This window comes from Microcaecilia unicolor, chromosome 13, assembly GCF_901765095.1.
Source record: "Microcaecilia unicolor chromosome 13, aMicUni1.1, whole genome shotgun sequence".
NCBI classification, from domain to species: Eukaryota; Metazoa; Chordata; class Amphibia; order Gymnophiona; family Siphonopidae; genus Microcaecilia; species Microcaecilia unicolor.
This window is the reverse complement of record NC_044043.1, coordinates 29,889,425-29,903,153: the sequence shown is the minus strand read 5'-3', so window position 1 is coordinate 29,903,153 and position 13,729 is coordinate 29,889,425. Positions and strand designations below refer to the sequence as shown.

At 46.3% G+C, this 13,729-nt stretch overlaps 1 protein-coding gene across 2 annotated transcripts in view; it reads left to right on the top strand.

Annotated features, from left to right (window-relative positions):
- The window catches only part of TMEM248 (transmembrane protein 248), a 119,305-nt gene that overhangs the window by 57,844 nt on the left and 47,732 nt on the right, over positions 1-13,729 (top strand). For both annotated transcript variants that reach the window (XM_030222110.1, XM_030222111.1), the window contains exon 3: positions 5,431-5,713. In XM_030222110.1, the coding sequence (XP_030077970.1) occupies positions 5,431-5,713 (283 nt within the window). The remainder of the gene's footprint in view (positions 1-5,430; positions 5,714-13,729) is intronic.

The window sequence follows — 13,729 nt, the reverse complement described above, 5'->3', positions numbered from 1 at the left end:
AGCAACACTAGATATTATTATTTGTCTACTGGATGTATGGGGCCACCAAACAGCATAGGTGTTATAGAAGAAATAGATGCATGGCCGGTAAGCCAGCATACTGCTGTTGTCTTCTGTGGATTTAGAATCAAGTGATGATACCTAAGTCAGGTGGAAATCTTGTCCAAAAAGTGTGGAGAGGGGGAGAGATCAAGTGTGGAGACTGACATATAATGAAGAATAAGGATGTCATCTGTGTAAAAGTATGTACTTAATCCTGAAGACTGAATTAAATTAGCCAAGGGTCTTAAGCAAATATTGAAACGAACTGGGGAAAGTATTGATCCCTGTGGGACTGCACATTTTGGGGAACATGAACTAGACTAATTATCTGAACTGAAAATGCTGAAAGTGTTTATCACGATTAATAAACTATAAGAGCAGAATCGGACAGCGGTCTTTGTACCTTGGGGCTCAATGAAGCTTCTTTGGCCAAAGAAGACATTGGTCCTCCTTCCATTGGTGAAGATTCCATTGGCACTGACCCAGGGTCTCAATGTGCACCAGTTCCACTAAACATAAAGGTATCCATCAGTCCAGTTACTAAAATGGAAGCCTACTCAGATCGAAAGATTTGGGTCCTTCCTTTTTTTTTTTTTTTTATGTTTAAACGGTTTTTATTAAAACTTCAGCATATCACAACTGTTCAATACTTTCACTGTGTTATTCTTCAAACATATCATGCTGTATATGAACAACTCAATACAAGTTAGCATCCTTGGAATTTTGCAGCATTTCTCCCCTAACCCCTCAATAGCCCCCCCTCCCCAGACTTATCCGTCTACAGGCTAACAACATAGTTCAAGTCATCATCCAATTATGTTGACATTTCTCCCCAATCTCCTCAGCTTAGCTTTATACAGAACTTAATACCTCTCCACTACCAAATCCTGAACCTCCCCTCCTCCCCCTACCCATTCCCACCTCCCCTATCCCAGTGCAATGCTCAAAGAGCCCGCCACAGTTACCGATTCCAAGGAAGCTTGTTCAGAATTTGACTACGCGCCCTTGGTGAGATTATGTCTAAATACACCCCCCCCCCCCCCCCCCCAAACTGCTAGAAACCTCCACTGCCTACCCGGTGACAGACCTGCACCTCTGGCCTCCCAGGTCATTAATTCATGCAGTTTATTCCTCCAGTGGCAGAAGGAGGGAGGGTGATCTTTCGTCCAATTGAGGAATATACATTTCTTCCCTAAAACACAAGCCTTCCCCAGGAATATTTTTTCTCCTCTTGTGCCCATTCGCCACTGGCTAGGTGCACTAAACAACGCCTTCTCATAAGTTAGCCGAAATGGTCTGCCTACAACCTCCTGTAAGAACTGAGATATTGCTGACCAGTATAGAGAGACCCTTCTACATTGCCACAAACCATGATAAAGTGTAGCTTCTGCCCTGCTGCATTTCAGACAACCCTGTGAAGCCACTACCCCCATATGGTAGGCCTGTCGTTGCGAGATGTAGGCCCTGTGTACCGATCGGAAGTGACATTCCTGCAACTCGGCATTATATACCATCTTAGGACCACTTTGAAGGGCCGTTAACAATCTAGCTGATACTGGTCTGCCTACTTCTGTACTCCACCGATCTGCGAGCTCCTGTAAATCCCGGACTTGATCCCGTCTACATAATTCTCTGTGAAACCATGATGTAGACGCCTGACCTACAGCGTCCCCTTCTAACAATTCGCGCAATTGCTCACCGAAGCCAGGTGACAAGCTTCCAGCCGGCAGTGACCTCACATAGTGAGTCAATTGAGCATACACCAGCATACTCGACGGGTTCCTCCCACAAAGTTCTGCAAAGGCCAGATAGCCCAATTGGGGGCCATCCGGTTGAAGTACACTTTCTAGAGTAGTCACCCCTTTTACTTTTAATTGGTGGAACACCCTATTGTCCTGTCCTGGGGAAAAATTCAAATTCCCTTGCAGGGGCAGCCACACACTACTCGTAGGAGTCTGTCGCCATAACGGAAGTAATGTTCTCCACAATTGCCACATCGACCTAAGCAATAAACTCCTCCTGACTTGCTCTGGCAGTTGCCCTCTAGTAGCATGTAGTAATGAGGCCACATGCCATGGACCAAAGTAACTCCTTTCCAATCCATATTTGTGTAATTACTGGTGCCCAACATCCAATCTCGCAAATGACGGAGCAGACATGCTTGGTTATACTTCCTAAGATCAGGAAATCCCAACCCTCCGTACCCAGTGTTACCTACCAAGAATTTCCACTTCATTTTCGACTTTCGACCCCCCCCAACAAAACTTTGCCACCATCTGGTGAAATGCCGCCAAATCCCTGCAAGTAAGCCAGAGAGGCAATATTTGAAATACATAAAGCCACCGGGGAAAAATTATCATTTTAATCAGATGTATTCTACCCAAGAACGACACTGGTAGAGCCAACCAAGTCGCCAATTGTTCCTTCGTCTCCTGTAGCAACTTAGAAATATTAATCTTATATAACATTGAAGTGTCCATTGCTAACTGGATGCCTAGATATCTAAAGTGCCCTAATGCCCATCTCAGAGGGAATCCACCCCCCGCCCCCACCAACTTCTTACGTCATCCGAGCTTGCTAACGCCTGCGACTTCATGAGGTTTAGTTGAAAGCCGGAAAAATCTCCAAATTCTACGAAGCTTTCCATAAGATTAGGCAATGACGTCTTAGGGTCCGTTATAAGCGTTAATAAGTTGTCCGCAAATGCCGCCGATTTAAAGACGTGCTTCCCTATGTTAACCCCTTTTATACCCTGGTTAGATTGTTGGGTCCTTCCTTTTATCGGTAAGGAAAATAGGTCTAGTAAGAAACAGAGAAGAGCATTAGACATCTGCTATCTTGCTCTGCCGCCTCCTCCCTTCCCTCCCCCCCCCCCCCCCCCCCCCCCACAACACGTTCTTTGTCATTCTTTTACAAGATGCTTTATTGCAAATTACATGCAGATACCATGAGCTCAGAGATCTTATAATTGGATTTTTAGGGTATGACAGCAACTTGTCTAAAATCATGACTAGCATCAGTACATATGCACACATACTGTGAACGCATCACGTTCAAGATTTGTACCCTAGTTCATAAAATCATCCATGGAGATGCCCCAGCCTATATGTCAGACCTGATAGACTTACCGACCAGGAATGCCAAAAGATCATCCCGCACATTCCTTAATCTTCATTTCCCAAGCTGCAAAGGTCTAAAATACAAACTAACGCATGCAGCAAACTTTACCTACCTGAGTGCCAAGTTATGGAACGCACTGCCGCATAACCTGAAATTGATCTATGAACTAACAAATTTTTGAATATCCTTGAAGACCCATCTTTTTAATAAGGCATACCACACAGAACAACAAATATAATTGCACACACCTCCTATACCTTTACTCTGAACTATGTTTATATACCTTGACTCTGAACTATGTTTATAATACCTGCTTGTTTTAAACGTCTACTTTGTTACTCAATATCTCTATGTAATAATAAGTGATTGCGTTCTAATCTATTACCACCAAGAACAATACATTGTAAGCGACATTGAGCCTGCAAAAAGGTGGGAAAATGTGGGATACAAATGCAATAAATCATTCAAATTGATCAGGTGACGATATGTTAAGATTGAAGTGAAAGCTATTTTAGCAGTTTTGTATATGAGATCTCTGTAGTATGAGTATATCTCTGTTATAAAAGTTGATTGGCTTGGTTATCTGCATCTTACTGGATATTATGAAATCAACTGTCATAACCGTTTACATTATATAGACTGCTTCTGTGCTGGGTTTTATGTGGCTTAAACATAAAAACCAGCACAGAAGCAGTCTGAAATGTAAATGGTTATGTCAGTTGATTTCATAATATCCAGTAAGATGCAGATAACCAAGCCAATCAACTGTTATAACACAGCCATTGTAGCGCTATGTGTTCCTTATTGGAGAAGGTTGTGGTGGCACAGTTTACGTTTTAGCTTTTAATAAGATGGGAGAAGTCTGAGAGGATGCACACAGCCAAAATTAGCTTTAAATATTTGTTCATGGGACAGTCTGTCGCTTCACCTGTCTGAAATATAAATCAATAAAAATTGTTCATTAGATTGAATTATGGCTGCAGTGGTTTGATGGGACTTCCGCTGCTTTGGCAGAGGGATACTGGATACCAGCCCTTATACTGGTGATATCACTGGGAAAAGTCAGCTGCTTTACCTCTAGCTGCTGGTAGGAAAGGGGATACAGTCTAATCATACAGGACGGTGCATCAGGACTAAAGGAAGGAAATTAACAGGTATAATTAAAAATTTCATCTTTGACTTGCAAGCTCTGGGGGTTGAGAACTATTGATGTTGATTATTAAATCACCTACCCGAACCCAAACTGCAAATGTTCTGAATGTAATTTACTGTGTTGGTAGACTACCTTTTTACATTCACAACAAATAACATAATTTATGAAGTACAGTAATCCTGACATCAAGTCAAAATCCTCCTGCTTGCCGTGGGATTGGTATCATGGAATGTTGCTACTAGCTAGGGTTTTGCCAGATACTTGTGACATGGATTAGCCACTGTTGGAAGCAGGATACTGGGCTAGATGGACCATTGGTCTGACCCAGTATGGCTACTCTTATGTTCTACTGGATCAGTGGGCTATAAATGTTAAAAAGTTAACATAAAATAAGGACAAAATCCAACATAATGCAAAAGTTAGTCGACTAAATACCAAATATGACACATGATACTATTGTAAAACAGTGTACAGCATTATGAATGTCTGTAGTACATTTGGCAGGTTGGGTATGAGGAACAAAGCGGGTGCTACTGCGATTATATTTGCAGTTGTAGACATAGCTATTATACTTATCCTTACAGTTAAAACACAGTGCTTAAGTGATTCAATCTCTAGAGCATGAAAATGTCACTTGAATAGAGTATACATCACATAAATTGCCAGATTGCCAGGTCATCAGGCTTGTTCTTACCAGTATATAATAGTTTGGCACTATAATTCAGTTTCTGTTTGTTTTGCTCATACCACAGCCCTTAAGAGCTGCTTGGAGATTGTACGTGGTATTCTTGGTCAGGGAATGGGGGTGTGATTTGATCCAGGATATGCTGAGTGTGTGCAGCACATGTAGCCCTTGCTCTCATAGTTTTCTTGTTTAAAATCTGAAGAGGCGATGGGTTTGCTCTATGGAGCATTAGCATATATGATGACCTCTCAGTCCTGCAGTCCATGCAGAAGACCTGCTAGCTCTTATCGACACCCAGTCTACTTTTGTTGGGAAAGGAAAGAAGTAGTGATAGTGTCGGCTAAGGGGAGAAAGGAGTAAAGCTTGGAGTGAAAATGTGGTGTCTTGTTAATATCTTTTTCAAAAGTTAATTATTTGTTTATTGTTGCAGGACTGGAATACTTTTCTCTTGAGGTTTAATGATTTGGACTTGTGCATATCAGAGAATGAAACCTTAAAACATCTTATAAATGATACTACAACCCCAGAAAGCACAGTGACCAGCGGGCAAGCCAGATCAACACAATCGCCGCAGACCCTTGAGGATCCAGGTCCCATAAATATTTCTGTATCAGTTACTCTGACATTGGACCCTTTCAAGCCATTTGGAGGCTACTCCCGTAATATCACACATCTCAGTTCCACCATATTTGGGCACCAGATAGGACTTTCAGGTACATAAATTTCTTGGTGATTAAGATCTGTACAATAGCCATTACAACTCTGTGAAATTTATTTTACTCTCTTGGAGAATAATTGATTTATAAATTAGTGGTCTGTTTGAGGCATGACTAATTAATGCTCCTTATTTATATTGTGCAGGCAGATTTCCCATTATAAATTTGATTAAATGCTGCTTTCTGACTAGGTGCAGTCACAGTATGTATGTAACTGGCAAGATTGTACTAGACAAGCACCCCTTAATGCTGTGGCTTCATGTCCTTTCCTGTTAGACAGTACAGGTGATGTATCGAAAGATTAAACTTAAAAAAGAATTGTGGTTCTCTTTCTTCCTTTCTTTAAGGGAAAATGTAAAGTTTAATATTTCTTAACCTTTTCAACCCTAAGCCATGCATATGCTCCCACCATTCAGGCCGTAAGGGCCAGGGAGTAGAATGTGGGGTGTAGAAGAGACCCCTCGTTCTGAGATGAGGCTGGAAAACAGTCCAAACTCCACAGGACTTCAGATGAAAACTCCAGAATTAGAGGGTGCCAGATCTCCCTCGGCTAACACAGAGCAATGAGAATCATGGTTCCCTAGCTTTGTCATGTTAGACGGATTGTAGAAAACAAGGTCTCATTCCCCAATACAAGAGAAGGACATCTGACGCTAGCCTGTCACGTGACTCAAGCCTGGAGAAAAACTGAGGTACTATGTGAGTGAGGTCAGTAATGTCAACAAGGAAAAGTCCCACTCTCGGAGGAGCTGACGGGCAACACCCATATTGAGAGACCACTCATGAAGTTGGATCACCCTGCTGAGTTTGGTCGCCAGGCTGTTCTTTTTCCCTGCCAGGAATGCAGCCCGGAGCACCATCTCGTGGCTGGTGACCTTGGTTCACATTCTGACTGTTTCCTGACACAAGGGGTAGTATCCTGGATATTTTTTCCTGTCCACATGGTACATAGCTACCTGAATGCCTGATAGAGCAAGCATAATTGGGTTGGACAACTGATCTAAAACAAAACAACCCCTCCCCCCCCCCCCAAAAAAAAAAAACATGAAAAAAAACAAAAACAAGCCTATCTGAGCATTTCGTAAAGTCCAGAGTTCCAAGCAGGTGAATTGGTACTCTGTTACTCGGGCAGACCAATGTTGAAATATTGATCTGAGACACAATGAAGACCTCCATGGTTCGGTCCGAAGCAGTGGCTACAGCAGAAATAGGGGTCAATGTCCAAAATAATTCTGATGCATCGAGCATAACACTTTAATACCTTCAATGCCATCAGTGACATGGCCCAAATCAAATGGTTCAGTGGGTGAGGGGAGTAAATTTAAACAACTCCCAAAAAACGTTGATTCAACCCAGCTCAACCTGGGCCTAAGAAGGCCTTAGGGCAGAAAAAGTAAAAAAAAAAAAAGTCAGAAACACACAAAAATTGCTAGGGTACACACTGAAGTAGAGAAAATTAAAAGACGTGAGGAAGGAGTGCAAAAACTCACAAGGAGAGGCACCACAAAAAGAAATCATTTGATGCGCTGAGGAGAGATCACAGATACGACCTCTCTGCTCTTCGGAAAATGAAAGACTTCTGGGCCCGTGCATGCACAGTGGGACACTGTCAAAGTCCTCTTAAAGAAATATTCTGGTGGGCAGCATCCACACTGGGCTCCGTCAGATAACATATGTAAGAAACAATGTCCTTCTTGTTCTCGGAGAAAGGATGCTACCAGTGGGTGCCACAAGGTTCAGTTCTTGGGCCGATTCTTTATAACATTTTTGTAAGCAATATTGCTGAAGGACTGTCTAATAAGGTTTGCCTCTTTGCATATTATATCAAAACTAGTAAAAAAAAAAAAGGCTCGTTTCTGACACAAATGAAACGGGCGCTAGCAAGGTTTTCCTCGGCTCCCCTGCAGCCACCCATGTCCAGCGATCCTCCTCTCTCCCCTGCCCCCCTCCTGCCACCCATGTCCAGCGACCCCCTGCAGCCACCCATGTCCAGTAACCCTCCTCTCTCCCCTGCCCCCCCTCCAGCCACCCATGTCCAGTAACCCTCCTCTGGACATGGATCAGCTGTGAGGCATTTTTTTCCCCCCGGGTTCTGAAGTTGACATCATAATGGCTACGGTGATGTCAGCCTGATCTTCGGAGCCTAGCAGGCCAACTCAGAATGAGCCATGTGCCCAGGCAAGTCAGAACGTTGGAGGTGAGAATTATTATATAGGATCTGCAGTGGTGTAGACCCCCGTGGTGGTATGGATAACATGAGGAAGGACCTAGGAAAGCTAGAGGAATGATCTGGAATTTGGCAGCTAAGATTTAATACTAAAAGAAAAAAAATGCAGGGTGATGCATTTGGGCTGTAAAAACCCAAGGGAATGGTACAGTTTCAGGGGGTGAAGAACGTTTGTGCATGAAAGAGGAGCGGGACTTGGAAATGATCGTATGTGATAATCTTAAGGTAGCCAAACAGGTAGACAAGGCGACGGCGAAAGCTAGATTGCTCAGATGCATAGGGAGAAGAATGGTTAGTAGGAAAATAAGTGATGATTCCCCTAAGTATGACTCTGGTGAGACCTCCATTTAGAATATTGTATACAATTCTGGAGACCACACCTTCAAAAAGATATAAACAGGATGGAGTTGGTCCAGAGGGCGGCTACTAAAATGGTCAGTGATCTTCATCATAAAGCGTATGGGGACAGACTTAAAGATCTCAATATGTATACTTAGGAAGAAAGGCGGGAGAGGGGAGAGATGCTAGACATTTAAATACCTACGCGGCATAAATGCACAGGAGGCCAGTCTCTTTCAGTTGAAAGGAAGCTCTGGAACGAGGGGTCATAGGATGAAAGTGAAAGGGGATAGACTCAGAGTAACCTGAGGAAGGAAATCTTCATGGAAAGGGTAGTGAATTCTTGGAATGGCCTCCTGGTGGACATGGAGGAGACAACAACAGTATCTGAATTCAGGACAGCTTGGGACAAGTACATATGATCTCTAAGGGAGTGAAAGGGAGACTAGATGGCATGGATGTTTTGGGATCTTGCCAGGTACAGTGCAATCCGTAGCCCAGCCGCTTGCAGTCTGTGTCTTCGCATGAAGAAACGGACCCAAGCGTTTCGAGAAGCCCAATGAGAGAAGCTTTTTGGGGCTCGGGTCCGGTCCTTCGACGTTGACATCGGTACTGATGGCGGCGTCGACATCGAGGGACGCATCGATGTTGGGAGCGAAGGTAATGGCTGCAGAACGACCAACTCGTGCTGGGAGCAGTGAGGCGTCGAGTGTGTCTCCACCTGTCTCGAGGCGTCCTGTTATGCAGGCCCCTCGGGACCTACCTTCGTTGGACCCGGCCCTGAGGAGACATGAGGATTCCACATCTTCTTCATCGATACCAAGGAGTCTCGATGATGGGCGAAGGCGAAGAAGCACTGTCATTGTTCTCCTTCGACACATGGTGCCGGGAGCTCGGGGACGTCGAGGGAATCGGCACCTGAGAAGTGTCGCTCCCCCTCTATTCAGGAGGTGCCGATGCATCGGTCTTCTGGCAGCCCGGTACCTGTTCCCAAGCCTCGACAGATTCTGCCACCGGCTCCTGTACTGACCCCGCAGCCTTGTCCGACGGCAGCTCTCGACGAGCGCATCTGGGCTCTGCTTCCAGAGCTTCTGGAAGGATTGCTGCGCCAGTCTGCTTCGGTGTCGGGGGTGCTTGTGCCTTCTGCACCATCTGCTGCAGCGGCATCTGGCCCTTTGCCTGTAGTGAGGTCCCCGACCTCGGTGCCGCCTGCGGCATCGGTGTCAGCTGCAACCCAGGTCGACTCCCCTTTGACGTCGGTGGAGGAAGCTTCACCGGAGTCCAGGCAGACGTCGACTTCTCGGCACCGCCATCGAGGACGTCGTTCCTTGGCGTCGAGGCAGGCTCAGTTTCGGACTGTTCTGAGGGATGTCTTGTCCGATACTGAAGATGAGCGTTCGTAGGAGGAAGAGGAAGATCCTAGGTACTTTTCTTCTGATGAGTCCTATGGGATTCCTTCTGAACCTTCCCCTCTACTAGAAAGGAGACTTTACCTCCTTTGCCCGGGAAATGGCTGCGGCTATTCCCTTCCCTATGGAGGCTGATGATGAGCCCAGGGCTGAGATGCTCGAGGTCCTGGATTATCCTTCTCCGCCTAGAGAGACTACAGCGGCTCCTTTGCATAATGTACTGAAGGAGGTTCTTATGCGAAACTGGTCATTCCCTCTGTCTAATCCCATGATCCCGAAAAAGACTGAATCCCAATATTGGATCCACGGTGAACCTGGATTGATGAGGTCTACTACCTCACAATTCCATGGTGGTGGACTCCCCTCTCAAAAGAGCCAAGAGTACTAGGAACTATGCCTCTGAACCCCCAGGCTGAGAATCTAGAACCTTGGACTCTTTTGGGAGGAAGGCATATCAGGCCGCTATGCTCGCTGCCAAAATCCAGACATACCAGCTCTTCACGAGCATCCACTTGCGAAACTCGGTGAGGCAACTGTCTAGCTTGGTTGATGCACTCCCTCTGGAGCAGGCCAAGCCTTTTCGCCAGGTGGTCAGACAGCAGAAGGTGTGTCAAAAATTCCTGGCCAGGAGTACGTTTGACACGTTTGATGTAGCATCCAGGATCGCTGCCCAGGGTATAGTGATGCGCAGACTCTCATGGCTGCGTGTCTCTGACCTGGATCATTCGGTCCAGCAGCAGATGGCGGATGTTCCTTGCCAGGGGGATAACCTTTTTGGTGAGAAAGTAGAGGATCTGGTTGACCAGCTCAAGAAGCACAATGATGCTATGGATTCTCTCTCCCGCTGGGCATCTTCTGCTACTACCTCCTCATCTAGGAGGTTTTTTGGAGGGAAGAGGAGTGCTTCTTATTTCTATGCTAGGCGTAGGTACACTCCTGCTTCTCGGCAGCCTGCCCAGGCTCAGTCTCAGCACGCTCATTCTCAACAGCGTGCACCTAAGGCCACTGCGGCTCCCCAGCAAAAGGAAGGGATGGGCTTTTGACTAGCTACAGTTCAGCATAGCCTCAGTAAACGTGTCCATACCGGGGAAGGTTAATATTTTTTCACCAAAGGTGGCCTCTTATAATCTCCAATGGGGGGGGGGGGGGGTCTTCAAATTGTCCGGTTAGGATACACCCTCAATCTGGAATCCAAACCTCCAAATTGCCCACCGGGAGCTCAGTCCTACAGCTCCCAGCACAATCAGGTACTTGCAGAGGAACTCTCTGCCCTTCTACAGGCCCAAGCAGTCGAACCCGTTCCACCAGGGAAAGAAGGGCTGGGATTCTATTCCAGGTACTTCCTAGTGCAAAAGTAAACGGGGATGCATCCCTAGACCTAAGGGCCCTGAACAAATTTCTTGTCAGAGAAAAATTCAGGATGGTTTTCCTAGGCACCCTTCTTCCCATGATTCAGGAAAACGATTGGCTGTGTTGTCTGGACTTAAATACAAGGTGAGTGGCTTATACCTTACTCCATGCTGTCTGGACTTAAAGGATGCTTATACACACATCTCGATACTTCCAGCTCACAGGAAGTATCTTCGATTTCGGCTGGCAACACAGCACTTTCTGTACCGTGTACTGCCTTTTGGCCTGGCATCTGTGCCCAGAGTATTTACCAAATGCCTAGCTGTAGTCGCAGCGTCGCTACGCAGACTGGGAGTGCATGTGTTTCCTTATCTCAAGGATTGGCTGGTGAAGAGCACTTCGAAGGAGGGTGCTCTGGAGTCCAAGCGAATGACTATTCGGGTGCTAGAGCTACTGGGGTTCATCGTAAATTATCCCAAGTCCCATCTCACCCCAGTCCAAAAATTGGAATTCATTGGAGCCCTGTAGAACACTCAGACAGCTCGAGCTTATCTTCCCAAGACAAGGGTGGACAACCTTCTGTCCCTGGTGTCCATGGTTTGAGCGTCTCAGCTGGTCACGACTCGGCAGATGTTGAGACTTCTGGGGCACAAGGCCTCCACAGTTCATGTCACGCCTATGGCACGTCTACATATGAGATCAGCTCAGTGGACCCTAGCTTTCCCAGTGGTTTCAAGCTGCGGGGGATCTAGAGGATGTAATCCAACTGTCCACTGACTTTGAGTTATTTTCAGTGGTGGACGATTCGATTCATTTTGACCATGGGGCGACCATTCCAAGTTCCTCAGCCACGAAAAGTGCTGACGACGGATGCATCTCTCCTGGGGTAGGGAGCTTATGTAGATGGGCTTCATACTCAGGGAACATGGTCCTTTCAGGAAAGAGGTCTGTAAATCAACCTCCTGGAATTAAGAGCGATCTGGAATGCTCTAAAGGCTTTCAGAGATCAGCTGTCCAACCAAGTGATCTTAATTCAGACGGACAATCAGGTTGCCATGTTTTACACCAACAAGCAGGGGTACCGGATCTCGCCCTCTGTGTCAGGAAGCCGTCCAGATGTGGCTTTGGGCTTGTCGTTACAGCATGCTTCTCCAAGCCACTTATCTGGCAGGCGTAAACAACAGTCTGGCCGACAGGTTGAGCAGGATTATGCAACCTCACGAGTGGTCTCTGAACATGGGCGTAGTCCGCAAGAACTTCCGAGTGTGGGGCACCCCCTTGGTGGATCTTTTTGACACTCAGATCAATCACAAGGTCCCTCAGTTCTGTTCCAGGCTTCAGGCCCATGACAGACTAGCGTCAGATGCGTTTCTCCTACATTGGGGGACAGGCCTTCTGTATGCGTATCCTCCCATACCTCTAGTAGGGAAGACTTTTTCTGAAACTCAAGCAAGACTGCGGGACCATGATCATGATTGCACCCTTCTGGCCGCGTCAGATCTGGTTCCCTCTTCTTCTGGAGTTGTCCTCCGAAGAACCGTGGAGATTGGACTGTTTTCCAACCCTCAGAACGAGGGGTCACTTCTACACCCCAACCTCCAGTCTCTGGCTCTCACAGCCTGGATGTTGAGAGCTTAGAATTCGCCTCCTTGGGTCTTTCAGAGGGTGTCTCCCGAGTCTTGCTTGCTTCCAGAAAAGATTCCACGAAGAAGTGTTACTTTATCAAATGGAGCAGGTTTGCCGTCTGGTGTGAAAACAAGGCCCTGGATCCTCTTTCTTGTCCTACATGGACCCTGCTTGAATACCTTCTACACTTATCAGAGTCTGGCCTCAAAACCAACTCGGTAAGAGTTCATCTTAGTGTGATTAGTGCTTACCATCGCCGTGTAGAGGGTAAGCCTATCTCTGGACAGCCTTTAGTTGTTCGCTTCATGAGAGGTTTGCTTTTGTCAAAGGCCCTTGTCAAACCTCCACCAGTGTCATGGGATCTCAATGTCATTCTCTCCCAGCTGATGTAAGCTCCTTTTGAGCCACTGAATTCCTGCCATCTGAAGTACTTGACCTGGAAGGTCGTTTTCTTGGTGGCTGTTATTTTAGCTCATAGGGTCAGTGAGCTTCAGGCCTTGGTAGTGCATGCACCTTATATCAAATTTCATCACAACAGAGTAGTCATCCGCAGGCACCCTAAGTTCCTGCCAAAGGTGGTGTCGGAGTTCCGTCTGAACCAGTCAATTGTCTTGCCAACATTCTTTCCCTGTCCTCATACCCGCCCTGGTGAAAGCAGTTTGCACACCTTGGACTGCAAGAGAGCATTGGCCTTTGACGTGGAGCGGGACAGTCCGCCCAGTTGTTTTTCTTTTGATCCCAACAGGAGGGGAGTCGCCATCGGAAAACGCACAATTTCACGCACAATTGGCTAGCAGATTGCATTTCCTTCACTTACGCCCAAGCTGGGCTGACTCTGGAGGGCCATGTCACGGCTCACAATGTTACAGCCATGGCTATGTCAGTGGCTCACTTAAAGTCAGCCTCCATTGAGGAGATTTGCAAGGCTGCAAAGTGGTCAACAGTCCACACATTCACATCTCACTACTGTCTCCAGCAGGATACCTGACATGACAGTCGGTTTGGGCAGTCGGTGCTGCAGAATCTGTTTGGGGTTTAGAATCCAACTCCACCCCCCTAGAC